This window comes from Aotus nancymaae, unplaced genomic scaffold (assembly GCF_030222135.1).
Source record: "Aotus nancymaae isolate 86718 unplaced genomic scaffold, 86718_ANA_hifiasm-v0.15.2.pri h1tg000003l, whole genome shotgun sequence".
In the NCBI taxonomy this organism is placed as follows: Eukaryota; Metazoa; Chordata; class Mammalia; order Primates; family Aotidae; genus Aotus; species Aotus nancymaae.
The window spans coordinates 626,312-642,700 of NW_026988414.1; the positions used below are offsets into that span (position 1 = coordinate 626,312).

General features: G+C 53.9%; 1 protein-coding gene, 2 non-coding genes and 1 pseudogene across 13 annotated transcripts in view; 1 reads left to right on the forward strand and 3 right to left on the reverse strand.

Annotated features, from left to right (window-relative positions):
• The first annotated feature begins 2,447 nt into the window (after positions 1-2,447).
• Positions 2,448-4,116, forward strand: LOC110568961 (uncharacterized; annotated as a pseudogene).
• A 441-nt stretch (positions 4,117-4,557) lies between these two features.
• The window catches only part of PRRC2B (proline rich coiled-coil 2B), a 118,466-nt gene continuing 106,634 nt past the window's right edge, over positions 4,558-16,389 (reverse strand). For 9 of the 11 annotated variants that reach the window (XM_064376899.1, XM_064376891.1, XM_064376906.1 and 6 more), the window contains 7 exons: positions 15,568-15,665; positions 14,463-14,590; positions 13,670-13,910; positions 11,118-11,273; positions 10,430-10,521; positions 8,232-8,313; positions 4,558-6,984 (listed from right to left, as the gene is read on the reverse strand). In XM_064376899.1, the coding sequence (XP_064232969.1) occupies positions 6,853-6,984; positions 8,232-8,313; positions 10,430-10,521; positions 11,118-11,273; positions 13,670-13,910; positions 14,463-14,590; positions 15,568-15,665 (929 nt within the window). In that variant the 3' untranslated portion in view covers positions 4,558-6,852. The remainder of the gene's footprint in view (positions 6,985-8,231; positions 8,314-10,429; positions 10,522-11,117; positions 11,274-13,669; positions 13,911-14,462; positions 14,591-15,567; positions 15,666-16,389) is intronic. The other 2 variants (XM_064376914.1, XM_064376907.1) reach the window with 1 other exon arrangement.
• LOC135277399 (small nucleolar RNA SNORD62) lies at positions 12,092-12,177 on the reverse strand. The gene has a single exon (XR_010345002.1). It is a non-coding gene; the product is annotated as a small nucleolar RNA SNORD62 (small nucleolar RNA).
• LOC135277400 (small nucleolar RNA SNORD62) lies at positions 15,974-16,059 on the reverse strand. The gene has a single exon (XR_010345003.1). It is a non-coding gene; the product is annotated as a small nucleolar RNA SNORD62 (small nucleolar RNA).

Genomic DNA, 16,389 nt, shown 5'->3' on the forward strand with positions numbered 1-16,389 from the left:
CCCGGGGAGAAGCAAGTGTCTAAAGCAGGGGGACCTCCCCTCCCTCGGGTGCTACTGTTTTGTGTGCCAGGTTTTCTGTGTACTCTAAGCATACGTGCAGCTTTTTAAAAACACAATGGGCTCCCACCCATCTTTTCCTTGCTTTTTCACTCCATCTGGCGTGGAGATCTTAATTCTGCGTCTGTACAGCGGCGCGCCAGTTTGCTCCTAGATTTCTTTTTAATTAATTTGTTTTTGAGACGGAGTTTCGCTCTTGTTGCCCAGGCTGTAGGGTAATGGCGCGATCTCGGCTTACCGCAACCTTCGCCTTGCGGGTTTAAGCTATTCTCCTGCTTTAGCCACCCAAGTAGCTGGGATTGCAGGCGCCCGCCGCCACCACGGCTAAGTTGGTGTTTTTAGTAGAGACCGGTTTCACCACGTTGGTCAGGCTAGTCTCGAACTCCTGACATCAAATGACCCGCCCGTCTCGGCCTCCCAAAGTGCTGTGATTACAGGCGTGAGCCATGGCGCCTGGCTTTAATTTTTTGAGACAGGGTCTCGCTCTTTCGTCCAGGCTGAAGTGGTGTCAGGACCACAGCGTGCTGCAGCCTCGATCTCCCTGCCCCACGCGATCCTCCCGCCTCGGCCTCCCGAGCAGCTGGGACCACAGTCCCACGCCCCCACACCCCTACTTTTCTTGCCAAAAAACATCCCTGCCGCGAACCTACTTGCACATACATCTAGCAGACGAGGAGCTGAGGGTAAGTGCATTTAAAAGGGACCTAGGGCCGGGCGCAGTGGCTGACGCCTGTAACCCCAGCACTTTGGGTGGCCGAGGCAGGAGGATCGAGTGAGCCTGCTTGAGTTCCAGAAGAGCCTGGGCAACATAGCAAGAACCGGTACATATGAAAAAATACAAAAATTAGCCGGGACTGTTGGTGTCTGCTGTGGTCTCAGCTACAAGGGAGGCTGAGGTAGGAAGATCGCTTGGGGCAGGGAGGTGAGGCTGCAGCCAGCTGTGGTCACACCTGTCTCAAAACAAAAAACCCAAAAAACCCGGACATACTGGGGGCTGCAAGACCACCAGAGGCTCCAGTGGGGGCATCTCTCTTAAACTCCCTCGCAGAAGACTGGAGGCTTCTTCCTCCCTTCCCTGGGCTCCTCCTCCTCATCCATCAGCCTCTCCAGCCCCCTCTGCTCAGAGTCAAGACCTGCTTTAGGGCTGACATGGTACTTTTGGTTGACTGCACCCCTTCCCATATTTTGCCTGGATGGGCACCAAGCATGTAACTGACAGCAATGCAACCAGGCTAATGGATCACTCTTCTCGGCCTCACCCCTTCTTGATCTCCTGGTCTATTTGTATGTTAATCTATAGAGACCAAATGGGCACACTGTGGGTTTAATAACCTTAATTATTGTTCTTGGCTGTCTGCAAGATTTTTTTTTCTATGACGGTCAACATAGCATTAGGTGACACCAGTTGCGAATGTAGTGGTTACTTCTTTATGGCTTACCCATGAGGGGTTATGTGACTCATCCAAGATCCCACAGAGAGGGAAGGAGCTGGGGCTCACCTGGGTTTGTGGCCAGAGCCTGCAGGCAACTGTGTTTACAGTGGGCAGGGAGGGTTCCCTGGGCCCCGGGAGGGAGTGGGGCTGGGCCGCTGAGCTTTGGTGCATGCCATGCTAACAGTGGTGGTGCCTCAGGAGTTAGAGCTCCATCTTGCAGGCCCCCAACCTCAGGACTAGCCTCCTCTGGGGCTGGCTGTGAGCCACCTGTCCCTAGGGAGCAGTGGATCCAGGCACCGAGTGTGGTTGGTTGAAGCTGAGATGCCTGTGCCCAGGTCCCCAACTCTCCTCCATAGTCAAAAGGCTTAGAAGGAAGTTGAGGTGGGGGTTCCTCATGGAAACAGCATTTTATTTCTTGGGAGGTAATTAAGTTTTCTTAGCTGGTTCTAGACACTAAGCCAAAAGCTACTAGTGACCTCTTTAAATCCACACTACCCCATGAAGTTGAGACCATTACCATCTACATTTTATGGTTAAGGAGACTGTGACCCAGGTGGTGAAATGTCTTTCCCCAGGACACACAGTGAGGCAATGGCAAAACCGAGAACTGCTGCCTCAGCCCATTCTGAACTATTACCCTTCGCTACCCCAGGCCTGGCCTGCTCCTTCCCCACCCCAGAGCACAGCATCCTTCTCTACTTCCTGCAAAAGCACTGCTAGAAGTGGCAACATAACATGCCACATGAAATGCTTACCTCCTGTAACCAACCCATTTCTCACTGCAAGTGGTGGGGTTGCAGGCTGGCACTGTGCACAGCCAGATGCCATCTGTGGGAAGAGAGTGGAGAGTGCTTGATGCTGCTGCATTTTGAAGATGCTCCTTAACCACGGGTTCCAATCCCTTCTCTACCCATACAGCTTCTGTTAAGGTATGTCGGCCGTGCCACTCCTGATTTCTGTGTGAACTCTGTAAAATTGGAACTTTTGATCTGTAGGTCTCTCCAGTCAAACGACCGAGAAATGAGGGACATACAACCTGAGAAAGCATGTTCAGCTTTATTTTTTTAAACTTTTTTTATTTAAATAAGGAGAATTCTTTCATATGGAAAGAGCTAGTACAATCACATATTTGAAAGGAGAAACAATAGGTACTGAACCGGAGGGAAAGGGCGAGGGTGAGTGTGCCAGCACCGGCCTGGTGAATCCACAATTCCGTTTCCCATCCAAGCTAAGTTTCCCGAAATAATGTATAATAAACAAGCTGCACATTACACCTCTAGCCATCGTCTGCCCTTTCAAATATCTGGTCTACATGAAAAGACAAAGAGGAAAGGCCAAAACAGAAACAAAAGGAAACAAAAACAAAACCCCCCAAATCCTTTTTTACTACACAAGGCATGAGGTCAAAAGCGTGAGTACAGCGTCCCCTTTAGACCATGGGAGAAAGGCGTCCACACAGAACCTTAGCAGGAATTTCCACTCCAAGGCTTCAGAACATGCTGAAGATGGGGCTCTGGGGGTGCCACTACCATCCTGGAGGCCACCAACTGGGGTGAACTGGTGAACAGCAGGTCTCACGTGCCTGAAGATCACCAGCCCAGCAGGCACTGGTGGCCCTGGTGGAGCATGGCTGGGCCAGTGTCCATCCCCAACAGTGAGCCACTCCTGTCCTGGATGACTTCCTGTGTAGGTCCGTCACATTTCAGAGGAGAGCTGGCTTTCTGGAAGCCTACATTCCCATTCACAACAGAGCACACATACCCTGGTATCCTTGGTCTTCAAAGGCCATTTCCAACAGACCCTCTAACCCAGGCCTGCTCTGCAGGAAGTGAAAAGGGACAAATAAAGATCTGAGGGGCAGCCTGCAGCTACTTGGCAGAGGGGAACCAATGGCAGGGAGGAGCTCCACCAGAGCTGCCACACTGCCGCAGCAGGCCAAGCCACAGCACGGCCCTACACCTGTGTGCGCCCAGCTTCCAGAAGGCATCACTGTCCTGAAGGCAGATCCAGAAGATAGGAGGGTGACAGCACTGATATCAACGTTTTAACAAGGTACCCCAGGCTCCCTAGAAGTGGCTGGAAGGACCATAGCTTTGGAACTGAACTGATTTTCTTGAATGTGAAATAATAAAGTTATCCTTTGTTTTTCCCCTAAGGAACCTAGAGCCAGAGCGTCTATGAATTCCAAGTTTGAAAACAATACGTATGTTTAAAAAAAAAAAAAAAAAGAGAAAGGCGGGGGGAGGAGGGGGAGAGCCAAGTTAAGAAAACCAAACCAAATGATGCAGCTGGCAGAGAAGTCCCCAGTGGGTGGATGAGCGTTTCAGACGCACACCCACACTCTGGACTTCATCCCACTCTAGTGGACGGTGGACAGGTATCACCACAAGGCCGCTGGTTGCTGAGCAATGGGCCACACCCCCGATGGCCAAGGCAGAGCTGCCAGCACAGGGAGGAGGGCGACTTTAGCAGGCAAAGGTGAGGGAGTTCTGACCCTCTACTCCCCACCTCAGCTGCAACAAAGGGAAGTGCTGGTCTCCGCCGGTTCCCAGCAAGGCCCCACGGGACCCTGACAGAAGCCTCTGCATATATCTGTGCTCTGAGGATGGACGGGGGTTTGAAAACAAAATGACCCTAATGTCCTATTACCTTGAGCTTGGCTCTAAAACCACGTGAAAGGAAGAGATATATTGCACCTTAAAACGTCTCTGCACTAAGAACTGCATTTAATCAGACCAAGGAAGGGGGTGGGGCATTGGGAGGCCTGAGGCCTGCCCTTAGCCCGCAGAGTCTCATTTAAAATCTGCATCTCAGCAAAGAGACTAGCTCAGGTCCTACAGAGGTGGTGACTGCACCGCACTTCACATGCAATTTCCTGGCCTTTCCTGCACAGAATTCAGACATGATATATAAATAGAGCAGTGAAACATTTACTTCTTTCACCTAGACCTACAACATCAATACATATAAATAAATTCTAGTTTTTTTGTTTTGTTTTGTTTTTATTTGGGGTGAGGGAGGAGAAAGGAAGGAAATACCGGGTAAGAGAAAAGGGCTGGAGAACAGGTAACCTTTTTGTTTTTATTTTTTCTCAAACAGCAATTACTGTGGGTCTGATGCCAGGTTCACCTGAAGGATACATCTTGAATTTTTAACAGCATCCAGGAGGCTTTTTCTTTCGACAAATCACACGCACCACCGCATCAGGTGGAAGGGGTCTGGCCACGTGGCTTAAGTGTCCAGGTGGAGATGAACGTGTGGCTCCTGCAGGCCTGGACTCACCCAGGAACAGCTTGGCAAGGGGAACGCGTGGGGACAGAGAGGGCTCACCCCAGGCCCACAAGCAGCCGCTTGCAGTGGGAGAAGGAAAAGCAGACAAGAATGTCAGGTAGGAAATGCCTGGAACTGCCGGGTGGGCTGCCCCTCAGGAAGGGACTCAAGAGTAAAGACTCGGGATGAAGAGGGAAAGACAACGTGAGGGCAGGCGGGGAGCTGCTGAAAGATACAGGTGAACAGTAAAGCGTCTTTCAGTGAAACCGCCCCTTCCCAGGCAGCTCCGGGGTTGGTGCTGTTTGTAGGAGGCCATTCTCCCACTTCCTTAGACTTGTGAGAGCAGTAAGAAGTAACTTCAACAGTTCCTAAGATGCCCCTTCCCATGTTCCACACGAGACACAGCTTCGAGCCCACACCCAAATGGCTGTCCTGTGCCCGAGACACTGGGGACAGCCTCTGGGCGGGTGTGTCCCCAGTCCCCTCCACACTGTGTTCTGAGCAGGCCTCCTCTGGAGGAGAAGGTAGACAGGTAGACGCTCAGTGATCCCTAAGAACAGCTGAGAAACTTGAACTGCCCCCCTCCCTTTCCTTGGAATGACAGAATCTGGGGCGATTTCCTTCTTATGTAAAAACAAGCCCAGCACACCAAGGCTCACACAAGCCTCTGTTTGGAGGCAGCCCTAAAGCCTGGAGGTGCTGCCCTCTAGGAGGCTGTGCAGGCCCTTTGGACCGTGGTCAGCCCTGCACCCAGCCTCACCCTGGCCCCGCCCAGCTGTCTGAAGACTTGAGACTGATGCCTGCTGCTTAGCTCAGGCCCTCCTGTTCCGACAACCTGGGTCTGCTGCTGGGAGTGAAACGAAGAAGGACCAACTCCCGGTGGCCTCGCCTGGGGACCACACGCGTGTCCACTCCCTCCATCACCAAGTGGTGTTCATGATGAGCTGTGTGGGAGGTGGAGACGGGTCCAGAGGAAGCAGCAGGATCCGGAAAAGGAAGGAAGGAAAATGATAGGTTACAGAAGGCTTCAAGGAAAGAAGTGCGTGAAAAACACAGCGCCCTTGAGGGGCAGGGTGTGGAGCCTCGGAAGCAGAGCCCACGGGCCCTGGGATGGACCTGTGGTGCGTCAGCTTGCCCCATCTGGGCCAACCTGGGAGCCACCAGCAGCCATCTCCATGATTTGTCCCTGGTGCCCAGCACATCCACTGGCTTTAGAAAAGCCCAAGACAGGGATACTGTGTGATTCTCTTGCCAAAACCGTCATCAACTTCATGGGCTGCCTGTAAACGCCCTGGGCTCATCAGACCAGGAACCCAAATGCAACCCCCAACCTGCCTACTGCTCTGTGCACCCCATCACTTCCCGGGCGGGGAGCCAGGCACTAGAGTGCTCGCAATGGGTGCCCTCAAGAACCTTCATTTCTTTTTGCAAATAACTTCAAAGGTGAACCAGCTGGGGGATCAGGAGGGGATGCATTCTTAAGAGTCATCTCTTAAGGTATCGAAGTGACGTATCAAATTAAACAGGACAGAGGCGAAAGGAAACCACTGGAGACGGAAGGGAGGGGAGGGGCTGGCGAGGAACGTAGAAAAGTTCAGCTATACAGACGGAGCTTGCGTTTTCTTTTTCTTTTCCTTTCCCCTTTGTAAAAACCTTGGCTACTTTTTAAAACAAAAAGCCTCAAAGTAAAATGACCCTGCTGCCAAACCACAGTGCCTAGGGATGGGCTGCTGAGCCGGAAGCACTGCTGAGAAGGCGCCCTGGCTGCGCGGCAGGACAGGGAGGAGCAGGGAGGGCGGATCTGCACTGCACGGGAGGCGAGTCACTCCACGGTCACGGTGGGAGGAGATGGGATGAAGGAGTCATTTGCTTTTTTGTTTCATAATCAAAGCAAGCGGGTCAATGCCATATATCCACGGGTGCAAGCTGGTTGATGACAGAGCTTTCGGGAGTGGAGAGAGGAGGGAGGTCTCTCAGTCCAGGCCAGGCATTTGGATGGTGGATCTGGTGAGGCTCCCGAGCGTCAGCTGTATCAAGGCCGTGTGGCGGCACCGTCCCCAGTGGGGCGAGGCAAGGTGGCAGCCAGGCACCGTCAGGCCTTACTCTCCTCCACTTTGACAGCCCGAGGCTTGATCGCTCCGGTTCGCTTCATCTGGGAGGCAGCCGAGGGGGCCTCCTGCAGCTTCACGGCTCCCAGGCTGGGTTTCTCATCCACTCGTTTTGCCTTTGGACAGATGAACGTGAAAAACAAAGTGACTCTGATGCTGAAACGTCTGTTTGGATACATAGCTCCCACCACTCCCTTCCTGCTCCTGAGTGCAGGGAAAGCTCCCCTAAGTCATCCATCCCTTGGTTGAAGGACCAGACTTACAAATCCCCCTCCTAGTAAGGAAAGTGGCGCAACTGCCATCCCTGTTCCCTCCCTATGAGCCCCGAGTGCAGTGATTCGGAGAGGCAGGAAGACACCGAGTCCTCCACAAGGAATTCCGCGATGGCACATCCAGGGCGGAAGCAGTTCTAGTCCCAACGCCAACTGGAAGAACCTTTTCAAATCAGTGCACCTCCTGCCCCACAAGCAAAAAGCCCCTTCGAGTAGATCCAAGTGCCCCCTGCACGTCTCGGAGGCCCCGACTGTCTGCTGGGGCCCTAGGCAGACTTGCCCCCCTGCCCCAGATCTTTGGCCTTGATTCAGCCACAACTCCCACTCTATAACCTTTCCCTGGGGCCCCATTCCCAGTCAGGGCTCCCCTGGTCTGTGGCTCTACATAGGGGTGGAATGGGGAAGGCACAGAGCAGCCAGCACATCTGCCCCCCACCAGTCTGAACTCTGGAAGAAAGCTTTAGAAGCTTATTCCACACAATTCTCATGACCCCCAGGGGAACCAATGAGAGCAATCACTTCCCACCTCTACCAGCCAGGCACAGTGACTGATGAAACACCCATGAAACACCCAGGTCTGAGGGGCCTAAGCTCTGAGCCCCAGCACGTTTTAGAGACTAGTGAAGAGAATAGTGCCTGCAGGGAAGGACACTGAGATGTACTTTTCATTATCAAATGGGAAAACTTAATTTCACCTGTGATCCCACCCAGCCAAGACAAAGACGAGACACACCACTGACTCGCGCACCCCGGCTCCTAGAGCTGACCCCCAAACCTAACCGAGTCTCCCAGAGCGCCTCACAGCCCCGACCTGCCAGGGCCAGTCCACCTTCCAGCGTCACCTCCTCAGAGGAATCGGCATCCTCCCTTCTCTGCAGGACAAGGAAGGATCCAGACGCCCATCAAGAGGAGAAATGCCTTCGCCAGGAGGGACGCGGGTGGCCCAGCTCCTGGTTCCGTGCTCTAACCGCTAGGGCATGGCTCTCTTTAGACAAGGAGCACTCAGATAGGCTGGACAGTCCCTTCTCTTTTGGCGCTTGGAGACGGGCCTAAATGTCCAGGGCTGAAGGGTCTGGAAAGCCATCTTCTACCTGTTGCACGTAGTGTCCCTGCACAGAGCCCATGTTAACTGCTGATCCAGAGGGCTTCCCACTGGGGCTAGCAGAGCTAGGCCTGAAAAAACCAAAGGCAGGGGTTGAGAATACACAACGTGTCACCACAGAAATGGAGTCAAAGCCTAGCACATGGAGGAGGCGCGAGGAAGGAAGGGCCTGGGCCAGAGGTGCTCTCTCTGGACAGTCTGTGGAGCTCGTGATGGGGAAAAAACCACAGACCTAAGACAGCCAAGAACGCAGCAGGGCGAGGGAGTGGCTGTCACCGACCACCGCGGCACCTCCAGGACAGAGCTCAAGGAGACACACCACGACAGAGGGAGGCTGAGGCCCTGTGCAGGTGGGCATGGCTGTCCTGCTGTGCAGAAAGGGACACTGGCCATCTCAGGCTCTGGACCAACACGGTACAGTGCCCCAGACAAAAGGCCTAGAAGCCTGACACTGAGCCAGAACCACGCTATTGCTCTAGTCTTCGCTTTTCAGAAGAGGGGGTGGAGGAACAAAAATGTACGACATGCTTCTAAGTGTGCTCCGCTGACCACTAGTTAGTTCCCAGGGATGTGAATTAGGGGCTACATGGGAAAAAGCCGTCAAAAAGCCTAAGTGCTGTGGACACAGAGTTCAACAGGACCCTCCACCCAGGCCTGCTCAGCCTCTGTGCTGGCGAGTGCCTCTCCCGGCAGGCCGCCCCAGAGACAGCACACCCCCGAGGACCTGACCAAGGAACCTTTTTTTTTGCAGGGCACATCTCAGCGTTCCAGAAAACTCTGGGAAACATTGCTTTATACAATTATAGCAATTTCCCCAACCCTCCTAAAACACCATCGAAACAAAGCTACTAGTTAAGGCTTCCACTTTCTAAGTATTCTCCCAAGAATAATCTGCTGCCATTCCTACATCTACATAGACACAGGCAACTCTTGTCCCATGAGCTTCTGTTCTCTGGGTTTTGCCTCTTGGAGGAAGGCTCTGTAGCCAGAGGCTGCTGGGATCTGCCTGCGGCAGCAGGAGGACAACATGTGCTCAGACCTGCGGCCGTCTTCCTCCTCCCATCTCCGCTCCGTGGTGGGTGCTGTTGTCCAGCTATCTTTTTCACACAGTCCTGATGTTTTGGTCTATGTGAAAGACATGGCAGGAAAACAAATACTAAAAACAGAAATAAATGAAGCCAGGAGGGTGAAAATAAGAATAGAAAAAAGATGGAATGGGAGGAAAATCCACAAAAACCCCTTTCTCTGGAAATGGAGGAACAAGAGTGGAATGCTGTGATGGAGGCGGCGGCCTGACAGGCAAAGGGCAGCGGGGCAGAGGGGTGCAGCCGGAGCAACTCACAACCACAGAGGCCCGGCTTGCAGAGCGCTCCTCAGGCCCGCAAGTACCTGTGTATTCATGGGGTCACCTCATGGCACATGCAGTAAGGGTGTTAACCTCTCACAGGGTACCATGGGTCAGGCACATCTGTTTCACTCATTTTGCAAACACAAAGCAGTCTCAGGAGTCTCCCACATCTAACAAGGGTTGACTGACTATACAAACCCTCGGAGCCCAGGGCCAGAGCGTGCTGCCTTCACACCTGCACAGGGGGAGCAGTGGGACCAGACGCTCTCGCCAGCATCCGACAGAGCCACCTGTGTATCCCGCTGAGGGGACCTGGGACGGTTACTGGGGGTGGAGACAGATGCAAAGGAAGCAAAAAGCGGGTGCTAGTTTGTAGTGTGGAAGGAATGACCCCACAAGCCCAGTAATAAAAGTCCCCTGGCAGAGGTCAGAGGGCAAGTCCGGGGAAAGAGATGCCGGGAAAGGCCATGCTCCTCCCCTTGCCGGGATGCAGCCCTGTGGCCAGTGGGTCCTGTTTTTAGGATCTGATGGGAAGTCACATCAGTCGATGCCTACTAAACATCAGCAGTTCCTTTTCCTACCTTTCCAGAAAGCTCCCCAATCCAGAGCATCTTACTGTAATGATTAAAACGCAAACCACTCTCCTGATTGCTCATTCTCCCACATTTAACTGCAACATCAGTGCATCCAGTGCCGAAACACCACAGTGACGCGAGGTGCACAGAGGGACCAGGGCACTGACAGCTCTCCCTGGGCCCAGAGATTCTTCTGAGCCACTGAGCCGCAGCTCTAGCAACAGCTCAGCTATGCAGCACGCAGTCCCCAGGGAGTGGCTTTACCTGTAGGTCTGTGGCGATGGCATGGGGCCTCCTGAAGGGACATTCTGTTTACTGTCGGCAAAGTGGAAGCCTTTCATCTCCATCTGAGAGGGCTAAAAAGACCAAACAGCAACACGCTGTCATCTGAGGCCCTGGAGACAATGGACCACCCAGACTCACTGAACCACACCCAGGGCAGAGGTGGCAAGGGCTGTGGGACTAGAGCAGCGGTTTCTGACACCAGGGCCCAGTTTCACGGAAGATGATTTTTCCACAGACCAACACAGGTCTGCAGCCCAGGGGCTGGGACCCCTGTTGTGGAGGAATCTGCAAGCCCCATCCCTCCAAGCCAGACTCAAAAGAGGGCTTCTTCTTAGGAGCAGGAACCATCACAAATTTTATTCTTTTTAAAGTGAGGTGGGAGAGCCAATGAAGCATGGCCACCCATAGCAGGGCCTCCTGGGCAGCTGGGGAGGAATGCTGATTCCTGGCCCTCAGCCCTTGACACGTTCAGAGTCCTCAGGACCTGCCCCTTGATGGCCCCACACACAGTCACATTCCTTTCTGCCCTGGCAGTCCTGCACACACCCAAGCTACTGGCTCTTTCTACCACACAGGGGTTCTTAGATGGCTAGAAAAGGTTGGTGAGGCAAGGCCCCTTCCTCACCAGGGTCACGGGTAGGGTCACGGGCAGATGGGGTCCCCTTACCTCTCTGCTGGTGTTCAGGACTGGCGGCTGGGACCCGGGCGGAGGAATCCTTCGGGGGGCTCCAACAGAGAGGCTCTGCCCAGGCGGCAGCTGAATGGACTGGGGCAGGATCAGCGGCTGCTGCCCAGAGCCGTACCGAGGCAGTGGCATGGTCAGCTGCTGGGCAACAAGGACAGTCAGGAGGAGAAGCGGATGATACAGAGAAACCCCAAACACGCACCAAAGAGCGACTGCACGTGTACTTCAGATTCATACACTCCAGAAGAATTCAAGCAAGAAACGCACACAGCAGGACACGTTCTGATTTCTACTGTGGGATGGGAGAGATCGCCCAGGATTTTACACTTTAGACGCCAGGGGCATGTCTTCTTGGGGGAATGGAGTAGGTGGTGAGAAAATGGGCAAGACTAAGCTGGCTGCAGGCACAGGAGCTAACAGCATACGTGTGTCTCATGCACATCTCTGCAAAGGGCTGGGTCTATCTTCAGCCCTTTCTGCCTTTGTACGGCAAGTGCACACTGAAAGCTACAATGGGCTGGGGAGGCCGTGTCCAACACGGGCCTGGGCACTGCCAGGGCAGTGTGTGACACGCTGGACACAGCTGCAGGACACTCTGGGTGCAGAGTGGCACAGGATCTATGGGTACACACAGGGTGTGGGCAGGCACAGAGAGGAGTGAGGAAAGTCGAAGTAATGGCTAAGCCAAGTCCCAAAAGATGACAGCTGCACTGGACGTGTATCTCTGCGTTCCTTTGTACAGCACAAACATTGAAGACTCTTACTGTTTTGCATCAAATGGTGGTAAAAACAAGACCCAGCTCGATTCCGGGCTGTGGGAATCCTTTGAAGCATGCCATGACAGGAGAAGAGGGTGGCTGCAAGGCCTAACTGACTAGAACAAGATAGATGAGGAGGATGTGGGGCTGGAGACTTAAGGGCAGGGGGATAGGATGGGGGGGCTGGGCCACTTTTGGTCTCTCAGTCACTATCTTCTTCATCTCCCTGCTATTGAGTCCACAGTGGAGGGTCAGAAGGATCTATTGGAATTACATCATTGAGACTTGTGGTGGCCAGAGCCGCAAAGCACCACGCTCCTCCTTGGAGCACCAACACGGTGCAGGATGAAGACGAGGGGGATACGCTGCCATTTTTAGAGTGCTGACTTGGGGTATGATCTGACTTGCAGAGAGGCCAGGTAGGAGCTCTTGCAGGAGCTGAACAGTGTGGTGTGGTGTGGTGTGGTGTGGTGTGGTGTGGTGTGGTGTGGTGTGGTGTGGTGTGGTGTGGTAGAGGGGATAAGAAACAGCTGGATTCTGAATCCTTCCTTTTAAAGGCAGAGCTCACAGACCTGCTGAAGGATCAGGGGGTGAGGTGAGGAAGAGCAGGGAACAAAGGAGGACATGGACTGGACAAGCAGAAGGATCGTGAGATGCCACAAGACACCACAGCAGAGATGCTAGAAAGTTGACTGGATTTGAGATTCAATTCCAGGGACAGATCTGAGCTGAGGATGTCCATTTGGGAGTAAGGAGAAGTTGGGAGGGATTTGGAGCCTTGACTGTTGAAAGACACTCAAAGCAGGGCCCAGGGGCATACCGACCATTACGGAGGAAGAGGACAGCAAAGGAGACTGAGGCGGCCCGAGGCAGCAGGAAAGCCAGGAGTGATGGTCTGGAAACTGGGTGAAGAACATGGTTCGAGGGGCGTAGGGGGTGGGGGCGGGGGGCGGGATCACGGGGTCAGCAGTGCAGCTCATTTGTGTAATGACAGTAAGGACCACCTGATGCACAAAAGAGAGGGAGACTTGCTGGGGCAGGCTCCCAGGAGCACAGGCAGCACCCAGGCAGGGATGTGGCCAAAGGGGCTCGGAGATTAATCACTGCTTCTCTTTCCTGGGTGACACAGGAAGGGAGGTCATGGGTGGGAGGCAGTGAGGGGCAATATGCAAGTCTGCAAAACTGCTAAGAGGGTGGGGGTTGACAGGGAGCCATAGCTTGGGTGAAATGCAAAGGCCACGTGGCTCAACGGATCTGCTGATGTGGAGGAAGAAGCCAGGCCAAGGGAAGGATGACAAAAACGTGGGTGGCAGAGACTGGGCTCAGTGGCTCATGCCTGTAATCCCAGCACTTTGGGAGGCCGAGGTGGGTGGATCACTTGAGGTTAGGAGTTCGAGACCAGTCTAGCCGACATGGCAAAACCCTGTCTCTACTAAAAATACAAAAATTAGCTGGGCATGGTGGGGCATGCCTGTAATCCCCGCTACTCGGGAGGCTGAGGCAGGAGTATTTGCTTGAGTGTGGGAGGCAGAGGTTGCAGTGAACCGAGATCATGCCACTGTACTCCAGCCTGGGCGACAGTGAGACTCTGTCTCGGAAAAAAAAAAGGCAACAGGGCTACTCAGAAGAGGCTGACTTCCTGCATGCCAAGGAACGGGCACAGTGGCTATCAACAGCATGACAGGCCAGCACACACTGACAGGCAGGTGAAAAGAAAAGGCAAAGTTGTGAAAGAAAGAAGCCTAGGGCTTTGGGTGGAGTGACTGAATTCCTGACCTGTGGGAGCTGAGAGTCCAACATCTGGGAGGCACCCAGGCCGGCAGCCTGGCCGAGCTGGCCCTCGTAGACCAGGGCTTGGTTCCCGCTCATGGGCTGGTAGGGGGAGCCAGACTGTGGCTTCACCATCTCCAAGGGCTGAATGCCTGGGAACGCCGAGTACGGAGGCTTCAAGGCTGTGCCCCCAGAAAGGATCATGGTGCTAGGCGGTGACAGGCTGGGGTGCATGTACACCTGAGATCTGCAAAAGCCAGACAGAAGGTCAGGGTCAGGTGGGTGAGCACTGCCATGAATCGGGCCCCACACCTCAGAGATCCCCCGTAGAGCTTGCTAAAACACAGATCCCTGGCCCTACCCCAAGAGCGCGACTCTGAGGGATCAGGATAAGGCCCGAGAACAAGCTGCTAGATGGCCCTCATGCTGCTGGATTAAACAAGCGAACACATCCAGGCTGTACAAGGCACAGGACATCAGCCACACTGGCAGCCACACTGAAGGAGCAGCCAGCCAGCAGTGGGGAGGACGCAGGGAGTCAAAGGGAGAGGAGGAGGAAGGAGCAAGGGAAGGAGGCAAGATGACATGGAAAAGCAAAACCAGGCCACTGCGTATTAGCCCGGCCCAGGCCTCTCCTAGAGCACAGCTAATAACAGACTGAAGAGTGATCCAGAGCAACACCCCTGCCCCACCGGGCCCAAAGCAGAGAAGCACCAAACAGCTGCAGGATAGAGGCAGCACACAGGGCCGGGGCCCTGACTGTGAGCTGCCAGCTCCGCACACTGGTACATGAGCTCACCTGAAGGGCTGTAAGGAGCTGAAGATCTCCTGGGACTGGGACACGGGAAGCCCACCCCTCAGTCCAAGCTGAGCTTGTGCCTGCAGAGATGTGTGAAGGGAGATCGGGATCTGCTGGGCAGCGGCGGCCTGCGAATGGGAAGCCGGGGAGGGGAGAGGGTAACCGCAAGGCCCATCCAGGTGGTTCCTCACCTCCCATCTCCACCTCCCCCAGCCCCTCTCCACATGGCTGTTGGGACACTTCCCAAAATTCCAATTCCAGCATGTCATTCCTGGGCTTCCCTTGCTATTGGGATAAAGCCTAAATGGTAGCAACCCCAAACCACAGCATAGCCCTATCCTGGAATTCTATACGGCAACAAAAATGGATTCTAGCACACACATCCAGAGATGAGTTCCAGAAACATAACGTTGAATTTAACAATGTACAAAAAGAAAGATACATGCAGTCTGACACGGTTATGCAAGAACAAAAATCTTGAAAACCAAACAATATAGCAGTTAAGAACATGTTTTTAAAAAGAGGTCAGCAGAGGCCATGTCCTCCATCGGCAAGTCTGCACTTGGAGCAGATTCTGCCTGGAAGTCCACTGTCGTGGCTGTGCAGGGATATGGGTATGAGGGGTGGCTGAACCATCCCAAAGGCCCAGCACCAGCGTTAGGAGAGACACTTCCAAAAATCACCCCTTGGCAGCACAGAAATTATGCCAGTCCTGCATAAAAAGAAACGCCTGCTCATTTCTAAGTCTACCTCTTTCTAACGCATCCATGCCTGGGTGTTTAGGCCTTTCTTCTCTTCATCAGAAGGATACCTGATCACCAAAGAAAATTCCATTTTAGCTAATTCCCCAGCTAGGACACAAGGAGGGAGAACTTTGAGAAAGGAAAACTGAGCAGAGTGGGGAGCAGTCAGCTCCACTCCTCTTCCCTATCTCTCGTTATTTACTTAACAAATATCTTCTGGCTGCCGTGATGGGCCAGGTGCTGGCCATCACATGTGAGGGGGATGGAAAATGAGACAGACAATGAGCAAATAGAGGAGCAAGCCAATTCTGCCTTGCACTGGCTCCCTCCCCCCGCCAGGCCACCTGGCTTGCTGCTGTCACCTGTTGGTAACTCTGCTGCTGAGGTATCGTTTGAGGAACCAGCCGGGGCTGGCTTGCAAACACATGGCCATCCAGGTACAGGGGTGGGAGGTGGCTGCCTGGAAACAGAGCAAGAGAAGGTAGGTAGACGAGGATCAAGCCTACTACTTCTGAATGTCCTTGAGGGAGACAGTCTACAGGTCAACCAGGGGATTCAGTAGGGATGATGCCATGTGTACAGAGGCTGCTCAGTTCCCAGAGTGCCTGCAGCACATGCCTGCTCACAAGACACCTGGGACACACCTCAGGAAACCCAGGGAGGGTGCAGCGTCAGGCCTAGGAGGAAGGAGGCAGACTCTGGCCTTACCACTCACCAACTGCCCCAGACAGTCAGAGGGGCATTCTACTTTAACTAGGGCTGCCTTGGCCTCTCATTCACTGTCCTCTTCATCTCCCTGCTATTGAGTCCACAGTGGAGGGTCAGAAGGATCTACTGGAATTACATCACTGAGACTGGCAGCTGGGCCCTCAAAACCCCCACACTTTCCCTTGGGTGCATGGACACATGACAAAGATGGCAGCAGTCAGGACAAAAACAGCTACCAGTGACTGAGGGCTCTGCTGATACAAAGCCCTTTCCAGGTAAGACCTGGCTTCACAAGTGTCGCCACCCCACGGAGCAAGGTCATCGCCCTGTTACACTTAAGAGGGGAGGATGAGGCAGCTTGGGGAGAGCTGCTTGCCAGCCGAGGCAGCACAGCTCCAGCACGTGACCCAGGTCTGACTCAAAGCCAAGCCTTGGCTCGCTCCTCTCACCAGGAGGCAGGAGTGCTTGGCTGTTGT